The sequence below is a fragment of the Fragaria vesca genome, unplaced genomic scaffold, assembly GCF_000184155.1.
Source record: "Fragaria vesca subsp. vesca unplaced genomic scaffold, FraVesHawaii_1.0 scf0513033, whole genome shotgun sequence".
Lineage (NCBI taxonomy): Eukaryota > Viridiplantae > Streptophyta > Magnoliopsida > Rosales > Rosaceae > Fragaria > Fragaria vesca.
This window is the reverse complement of record NW_004443429.1, coordinates 107102-116556: the sequence shown is the minus strand read 5'-3', so window position 1 is coordinate 116556 and position 9455 is coordinate 107102. Positions and strand designations below refer to the sequence as shown.

The following is a 9455-nucleotide window of genomic DNA, read 5'->3' as shown; positions in this document are numbered from 1 at the left end:
GTTGAAGTGACCAAACTTTGTAATTATTTGCCTTTGTTTTATTTTCTTTGTTTTCTGCCGATTTCAATCCCCCATTTTATTCTTTATGTATATATTGTGTGAATATTTCTAATGACTTTGTTTTGCAGAATAAATTCTTCCCTAGTGTCCCCGGCTAGAACGATATCTTACTTACATGTACTACAACTATAGGGTTTTAAATTGCACTAACGTCATCTTTTGACAGGTCAGTCATAGAGTTGACTTTTTATTCGTTGGGTTCCTCGAGAAACTTCCTTCACGAAAGTTGTAGAGCACGACGGTACAAATTCGTAGACATGTGGCACGCGTTAAACGGACTTCGTATGTAGAAGTTATGGTCAACGAAAGTGTTGTGGCTCTCCGGGAATTTTTAGTATAATAAGAAAAGTTTAGGGTTTTCCATTTCATTTTGTTGCGCAACCATTTCTCTCCCTCTTCCTTTTTTCTCTCGCGCCTCTCCCTCTCTTTCTGAGTTTTCCTTCAGACCCGGCTGACCCGACCCAGCTTTTCTGGCCGACTCCCACGAACTCAGACGGCGGCACAGGTCATAAAGGATTCCTCTCCTCGGCGCAATCCTCCATGTGTTGGTGAGTGAGGACAACTCGAGCAGATTTGCGCAAATCGAGAGCCACAGTGAGGGCGGCGACCCAGTCTTCAACCCGATCTAAATTCTCACCTCCGGAGGTGGCGACGAGGCTTGAAACCGGTCAGGATAGAAGCTCCTTGGCACCCTGGTTTGACTTCTGGTAGTCTTGAAGCTCGATTCGAAGCTTGGTATTGCAGAGTTGGGTTTTGAATTTTCAGGCAAGTTTTCGACATTTCCTTGCCTATTCGAGCTAAACCTCAGGTATAAAAGATGATTCCCTCTCTTCAATCTACAAGTTTGATGTTTTGAGTTTGCCCAAATTCTGAAGCTGATGGGGTGGCGCGTGGGGCCCACTCACCGCCATTTGTGGTGGCACGTGGCGGTGCGTTCGGCAGGAGTTGGAAGGTCTGTAGTAACTATTAACTTGTGCTCGTCAATACGAGCATGTTGACATGTCATGACGTTGTGTTGATCAAGTAATGCATCCTAGGTTAAGGTTAAGTTGAAAATCTTGTTAACTATTTCAATAGGTTGGTTGAGGGTTCCTATGACCTTGGGAGGTCTCGGAAGAAGGGTTGTCTTAAGGGACAAGACCTTGAGTTAAGGGTAGAGTCTTGGTTCAAGGGTAAGTGTTTTGGTCTTGATGGTTACTAAAGTGAACATTTTATTAATAGGTGGTTGTCGGGAGCTTGGTTGTGTTTTCCTTTGTGTTTGTGTGAAGATGTAGCGGGAGTTAAGGTGAGTAAATCTCACCAAGGTTCACTTTTGGACCCAATTATTTATGGTCATTTTGATGATGATGATGATTTAAAGATTATGCTTTTGTTGGTAGATTATTCTTGTTAGGATATCTATGTATGTGTGTGTGTATCTATGTGAAAAGGTATATTATAATGAGGTGTTGCTTGTGTTGGTTCTATTGATGTGGATATTTATGCCTTGTTGAAATACATGTCATTTGGATGAGTAATTGTTGTGATGTCTAAGTTGAGCTAATTATGACTTATTAGATGTTCTAAGTCAAAGGAATTATGCTTGAATGGTGGAATTGTGCCTTAGTGGTGATTGTGTGCATTAGTTGTGGTTGTGTGTCTTAGTGATGATTAGGAGCTTTCGTGGTGGTGTCAGTGAACCGGGAACCAAGCCTTGGCCGGGTGATTGGTTACGGTCAGTTTAGAGCTCTAGTCTGTCTGTTGATACTTCATGGGGGATGACTAAGTGTTGACGAACCCATGAGTACGTGTTTGTCTAGTTACTTATGGGGAATGACTAAGTGTTGACAAACTCATAAATAAGGGTGGAGAAATGACTAAGTGTTGACTAACCTATAAGTACGTGTTTGTCTAGTAACTTATGGGGGATGACTAAGTGTTGACGAACTCATAAGTAAGGGTGGAGAAATGATTGTGTGAGAACATGTTGTCATTTAATTCCTTGCTTTGAGTATCTCCTGAACTATGTTTTTCCGCAGGAGATTCTTAAATCTTAATTGTGTGATTTTAGTGGAATTCATGAACTACACTTTTTACAAGATTCATTTATGATTTTAAGTGATTTTGAATTGTCGTGTTTTCTTATTTACTTGCTTTTAAATTCTCTTGCTTTTAGGCGAGTTCCTGAACTAAGTTTTTAATACAGGAATTACCGGTTTTACCTTATGTGATATTGGGATGAGTTCTTTAATTTAGATTTACTCATAAGAGCTTTTAAAGCTTACTGGGTTTGTTGTTTACAACCCGGTGCACCAATCTATGGTGTAGAGGTTGATTTTGCAGGTGAGGATTTTCAAGTTTGAGACGTAGAGGTCTAGAAGCTGCCTGTTAGGAGTTGAATCTTTTTTTATTATTGGTTTATCGATTTGTAGTAAGCTCTTTTGAGCGTGACATTTATTTGACATCTCAAGTTATGTAAATTTCGAAATGTAATATATGACCCAAAGTTTTGGGTCTATATTGATGGTACATTTTCGGTTATGTTTTTTAGATATTTGTGGTTGTTACAAGAGTTAGAAATCTTTTTTTTGGTTATCATGCCTTAAATTTGGATTTTATTTATCCAAAATTCGGGGCGTGACAATTTTGATTGCATGGAATTAAGTTTTCATTCCAAAACTGACCCTTGTTATTTCATGAAAATCCAGTATTACATTTACAAAAATTTAGTAATTCCTTGGCCAAGATTAAACTTATGGTTAATATGAATCATCATTCCAAGCTTTCAATTACCATAAAATTTCATAAAAATATTATCAAATACTATCAATTAAAAATATATTAAACACATTTCAATTAACATGTAAATTTTGTGTTAATTCTTTCCTTGTACAAAATCACATTCTATTCAAGGGTAATTTTTTAATTGACTGAGAATCAATCATGTTTCCATTTCTCATTCCATAAGAGCATCTCTAACAGCTCTTGTATAATTTCTTTATTATAGAAGAGAAAATCACAAAATCTCTATAAAAGAAAGGGCTCAACTCCAACAGCTCTTCTAATTTACTTTACAAAATTAAATGTTTTTCTTATAATTTAATGAACCTATATATTTATTCAAATCAAAATCACATGTTACATGCTTTAAGTTCTCAATCTTCCACTAGAGAGATAAAATGACATATTTATTTACTTTTTTTAGGAGAGAGAGTAAATTCTAAAAGGCAAACAATAAATTTTAGAGATTTCTCTATGAAATATACAAATTTTGAGAATTCTATAGTATTTTATAGATATAGAGGATCTCTTTATCTTTCTTCCCACTTTTTGTATTATAGAGGATGTTTTATATGAACCGTTGGAGCTGAAAAATGGTGTTATGAACTGTTGGAGCTGAAAAATGGTGTTTTTCCTTTAAAATAGAAATAATTCTAGCTTTACATGAGCTGTTGGAGATGCTCTAAGACAAATAAACAAGTGAATGAGAATGACTCCTTGTCACTCTCATTCCTTCTCTTTCTCATTCTTTGTCATTCCTATACTCCCATTCAAGTTTAGCAAAAGCCCCCTAAAATGAATAAAAAACCACCATATATTGATGTGTTTGAGTCATCCGCCATGGCTGCTCAGTCACTCTCATTCCTTCTCTTTCTCATTCTTTCTCATTCCCATACTCCCATTCAAGTTTAGCAAAAGCCCCCTAAAATGAATAAAAAACTGCCATATATTGATGTGTTTGAGTCATTTGCCATGGCTGCTCAAAGATGCTATCAAAGTTATTTGAAAACTATTCTTAGATCATCAATTTATACTTTCATGATGGATCTTCCAGTAGATCGTTGGCATAATTGGGAAATCAACCGGGTATTTGGTGTTGGATAATCAACTTCTAATTCATAATATTAAAATGAAGAATAAGAAAAAGGGATGAAACTTAAGGCCCCGTTTGGTTGGCAGGAAAGGAAAAATATTCTTTTCCAGACTAATATGGAATGGAATAGGTATTGACATTTTCATATGGGTGTTTGGTACATTTAAGAAATCAAATCCTCAAATTCAAGTTTCCATTCCTATTGTAGCGTTTGGTAAGTAATAAGAATGAAATACAAAATTATAATTTCCTACAACACCCTTTTATGAATTTAAAAACACATTAAATTACTTAATCCCCAAAATACAAGTTTAGGCTACTGATACCAAAAAATACTTAACAAATCAATTTAAAAGTATCAAACATCATGAGCCTTCTCATTCATACTTGTGCAATAGATTGTAATGATATTCATACTTTACAGTTCAAAAAAAGACGTGGGACTTAACCTCATTGCATCAGCCAAATCAAAAATAACTCATAAACTCATAAACAATTTGTCATGTAGAAAAGAAGAACAGATATAGTCAAGAAACAATTATTTTATTAAGCAACAGAAGCAAAATCGTTGTTTTCAATCCAAGACAACAATAATCTCACTTATAAGTAATAATATCAATTATAGAAAATCAAAATCGACCAAAATCTCATGTCTTGGTGGCTTAAACCCAGTAAAAGGGTTTATTCAAAACTTAGAATGATTACTGAAGCAATTCCTCCACCCATTCTTTTTTAACATCTTCAGGAAGACTGAGAAGAAGACTGACTTTCACAGGATTAGCCATGATAATCTGACTTACTTTCAGTTTAGACAAGGTACTTAAACCTTCAACTTTTGATACCTTATCATAGACTTGACGCATGGGATCAAATTCTACAAGACTTCCCACAAGCTTATCCATTGCTTCAGTAGTCTTAGACATTGCACCAACCATTTGTGTCAGCCCTAGAACATATGCATATGTCCTCTTCCTCTTCCTATTCCTTGGAGCTTCATTTTGACCTTCTACTGCTACAGGTGCTACAGGTGGAGGAGTAGTCATCATTTCAGCAATTTCTTCTAGGCCGTCATTGTTTAGATCAATCTCATCAATATAATCAGTAGCATTGGCTGCTTGCTTTCCATTTGCATGATCTTTACCAAAGACATTTCCCAAGTTGTCAAAATGAGAAAAAGGCTTCATCCACATTCCTTTTGCTGCTGGATGACTCTGCCAAATCCATAGATATCATTGTAATTTGTTTAAATTTATGTATAGGATAAAGATAACAAAATAAAGAAGCAACTGACCTTCACCCAACCGTCATACAGATCTTTTTTGCATATGATCATTTTCTTCTCATCATTCCATGAAAAACCACTGCTGGTGACAATCATATCTGTTATAGCATTATATTGTTTCTTTAGAGTCTTCACCCGAGACTCAATATGTGGACTGGCTTTGATCCCGCTACCTGGTAACTTTTGCTCTAGTAACTTTTCAATTTGAACAAATGTTCCTGGTTTGAAACCATTGTCACTCTTCATTGTTCCTGAAACACATAACTCCACCATAGCTTCAACTAGTTTTTCATCCTCTGTTGAGGTCCAATTGTGTTTCACTATGCCAATTCTTGCATCAGGCGACACAACAGTTGTGTCGCCTGATGCAAATCGTATGTGTCGTCTTCTACCATGTCGACGTTTAAACTATCATAAAAACATTAGGCGACAGAAGACTTTTTTCATTATGTGTCGCCTGATAAAAGGTAAGGCGATAGGCTATATGCGTCGCCTGATAATATAAACGTCGACATGCTAGAAGGCGACACATCTTTTTTTTGCCGTGAGACAACACATCTCTTTGTGTCGCCTTATAACTGCTTGTGGGAGAGAAAAATGCCTTACAGCAACATATATGCGTTGGCTAATTCAACTAAAGACGACATTTAAATATCATGTGAAAATGTTAGAGGCGACATATACTTGGTTAATTAGAATTTAAACTTTTCCACGCAACATTTATACGTCGTTGAATGAACCCACACGACATACTATTGATGTTGTTTCTGGTTTAGACGTAGTACGACGACACATGCATTGGGTGAATGATCTTCAGGCAACGTATATTTTTTCTTTTTTCATTTGGTCTCTTTGAGACAATAGATATCTATTGTCTAATATGTTTTCCAATGACAGATAAATGTTGTCTAGATGAATTTATGCACACATATATGTCGTCTGAATAGGAAAATAGCAACGTATACTTAACCATTCATAGAATATAAGTTTGTCAAACCACATATATATGTTGTTATGATACGATTTAGTCTTCACTTTCATTTAATTTCTATTGTGGTTTTGATATTAGGCTACACATATCTGGTGTCCCTGTTCAATTAGGCATTCATACATGAAACCATAAAATCAATTCCAATTCTTAACTTGCAATTTCTATTAATCCACCATTGTTTCAAGTACACAAACTTAATTATGTGCATTGGTAGAAAGCCTTATAATGTACACAACCTAAAGCTACCAGAACTAAAGCTAAACTGCTTAAACCGAGCGGCCTTAGCCTTGAGCCTCCCAATGAGATGAAGTCCCTCAATCCCAGCTTTGTTCTTCTTGAGCCTAGAATTGTAATTGTGCTATACAGAAGTTTCCAACATCAATTATAAAAAGTATTAAAATGGAACTCATCATTAACAGTCTAAAGACAACTTGAAGGATCAAAGATGGGATATACCTTCTCTAAATTCACGGTAGGATCTGGAGTTGGATTCTGAGACTCCAGCTGCTTAACCAGACCTTCAACCTCAGCTTTCTTAGCAGAAGGGACTCCAAATATCCCTCTATTAATACCTTGAAGTACAATCAGTAACAACCCATTTCAGTTTAAAGTTCATATTGTAATATGAACTCAATCAACTCAAAATCAGCAAACAACAAGCAATCAGATAAATTAAGACAAATAAGTTTACTCAAATAACAGAAATATGTTAAACATCAAAGTCCAACATGCCATGGCAGAAGATACTTTTCGAGCATGTAACATATAGATATGTGCCATTTATATGTAATGCACAAAACCATGATGAAGAAGGAAAAAACAACAAGCAGATGCAATGAAATAGACACCATACATAGTAGGACACACTGCATATGTAACTCTCTGCATTTGAAGCCTCCTAAAGCTGTGTTGGTAGTCTTCACGGTCTCAGATTTGACATTGTTGTTGCTATATGAACAAGGCATTCAGTCAAAGCATCATATACTTATTTTATACACCTTAGAGGAAACAAATTAGCTGGTTCTACTATCTAATGCATCTTACATGAAGCGAATGGAACATGAAATATGGTATAAAATGTCATGTATGGGTAAAAACCATCATATGTATAAAGCTGCTAAAATTAGGGAAATGGATTTAGAAGTACAGATAATGAATATTAGGAGAGATGGCAGACCATGGTCTTCAGCATCTTCAGCTTCAGTCTCCAAGGTCTTTTTGAATTCAGCTTTCATCTCATCAGCTTTGACATGTAAGACTTCTTCTCCTGAACACATATGATACACAATGAAATAGCCAACTTACAAGATTGACAATGATAATAAGATTGACACCAAGGAAACCGAGTGCAATAAGTAAGAGCAAGAGTATTAGACACTAACCTCATCAGTCAAAAGTTTCCACTTTTCACCACCCTCTTTTACAACCTAAACACAGTAACAATGATGAAAATTAATTCCCAAATACTACGATAATGAGATACAACCATGAAATGCTAAATTGGAGAACTTTTTACCTTCTTAACATCCTTAGAATCAGGATTAGCTTCCTTGAAAGATTTCCTAAAATCAGCCTTGTACATACAAACCATACTTTAACATGAAGCACCATGTAATCATGCATAATAGAGAAGAGAAGATGCAATGCGGCTTAGATGAATAGGAAGAACGCAGTGTGAGGGTGCTTGGGTGCATTTGGATCCACCTATATCAAAATCAACATCCATCCTTAGTTTTGATCGAGCCATATAAGATTAAACATCTTAAACCAAAATCAAATTTCTGCTGTCCTTCCCAATCAACAATTAATACATAGATCCCAATGCAGATTCATGAGGAATACCTTGCAATCGGAGGCTTCTTAGTCACCTCACTGGGTTTTCCCACAACTTGAGCCTCTGAACAACATATAATAATAATAATAAGCAATACTGAAAAGTCAAAAACCAATTCAAACAATAGCATTTTAGAGAAAAAGCATTAAGCATAGCTAGCTAGATCAATAAATGGGATAATATGCATACGAAGAAGCTTTAGTGCATGTTTTGTAATAATATGCATATGATATAATTGCTTTGGCTTCTGATAATTGAAGAAGCTAGCTAGATCGAACAAGGGTGGCTCCTACCACTCACATTGTTGTTGGTGAGGTTTCAATGCATGTTCTGTCTAATCTTAACTAAACTATAACAAGTTCTAGATAAGAATTATTGTCAAGAATTCCTTTCTCTTTTTTCTGAATCTATGATATTTTGTATTCCTTATTTCTAGAAACTAAAATGAAGGGACTAGATAGATTGAAGGGTCAATAACTCAAGATAAATAGCAAATTGAACTCAGAAACATACACCAAATCTGAACTCACCCAGATTGTTCTTGATTTTGGCATCAAGGCTGCAACTGTGAAAGGGGCGAAATCCTATTTGAGGAGTCAGGCTAAGGTTCGATTTCTAATCAGAAAAGAAGGTCAGTGAATGTGTGATTTGGTGGCAGGGATAGAAAGAGGAGAAAGGGGCGAATCGAATGGTGGTCTCTGTTTGGCAGGCAACGGCCTGAAGGCGGCAGAGGAGCGATTGGAAGGGCGGCGGCAGCGTCGCTCTTTCTCTCTTAGTCTCTCCCTCTCTCGAAAAAAAAATGAGAAATTAGGGTTGAAAGAGAGAGATCTGTAGCCTTATACTTTAGGACCAATGGCCCAGATATGGCCCAGATCCTTCTTCCCTCTCTCCTCAAGACATATTTGCAGAAAACCATAGAAAAGAAGAGTATATAAGCTCAGTAAAAGGAAAGTAGAAAGCTGTGATTAACAAATTGAAAAGAACAACGGAAGAAGATCGAAGAACACAAACCTGATTCTTAATCTGGGAATCGAAGGAGGATGGAGCCTTCGAAAGAGGATGGATTCTTCGAAGAAGACTGAGGGGCCGAGGAAGGCTGAGATGAGGGTGATGTTGTCGACTTAGGGGCTTGGTGGGAGGAGATCAGTGCTCGAGGGCTCGAGGAGGTGAGGGTGGAGGAGAGGAGCAGAAGTAGATCGGGGAAGAATGGGAGAAATTGTGTTTGGGGAAGAATAGGCCGGGTTGGAGAGTAAGTAAAGAGGATAAGGCACCGCTAAAATTTTGATGGAAATTTCAAAAATTTCATTTCAAATTGCTCCAAAATTTGAGTAGAAAGAATACCCTAAACTTCAAGCCCTTCCAATTAGGGATCCCTATTTTAAGCCATTTATAGGGATAGGGCATTACATCAACTTCCCGATTATAATTTTACATC

At 36.5% G+C, this 9455-nt stretch overlaps 1 protein-coding gene across 1 annotated transcript; it reads right to left on the bottom strand.

Annotated features, from left to right (window-relative positions):
- Positions 1-4614: 4614 nt before the first annotated feature.
- On the bottom strand, positions 4615-9236 carry LOC101304244. Its single transcript, XM_004309697.1, has 9 exons — positions 9032-9236; positions 8029-8083; positions 7703-7890; positions 7569-7613; positions 7364-7453; positions 6643-6758; positions 6433-6544; positions 5205-5446; positions 4615-5124 (listed from the first exon to the last, which is right to left on the bottom strand). Exons 5-9 carry the CDS (start codon positions 7419-7421, stop codon positions 4615-4617), a joined length of 1038 nt encoding a protein of 345 aa, XP_004309745.1. The 5' UTR covers positions 7422-7453; positions 7569-7613; positions 7703-7890; positions 8029-8083; positions 9032-9236.
- Between the last annotated feature and the right edge of the window lie 219 nt (positions 9237-9455).

Excerpts from the sequence above, each read along its gene's own strand:
- LOC101304244 (XM_004309697.1), bottom strand. The coding sequence starts at position 7,421 with ATGAAAGCTGAATTCAAAAAGACCTTGGAGACTGAAGCTGAAGATGCT. Across the intron at positions 6,759-7,363 it reads TGAAGATGCTGAAGACCATG|GTATTAATAGAGGGATATTT; the intron begins GTCTGCCATCTC and ends TTGTACTTCAAG. Across the intron at positions 5,447-6,432 it reads GCAGTTTAGCTTTAGTTCTG|GAACAATGAAGAGTGACAAT; the intron begins GTAGCTTTAGGT and ends TATGTGTTTCAG.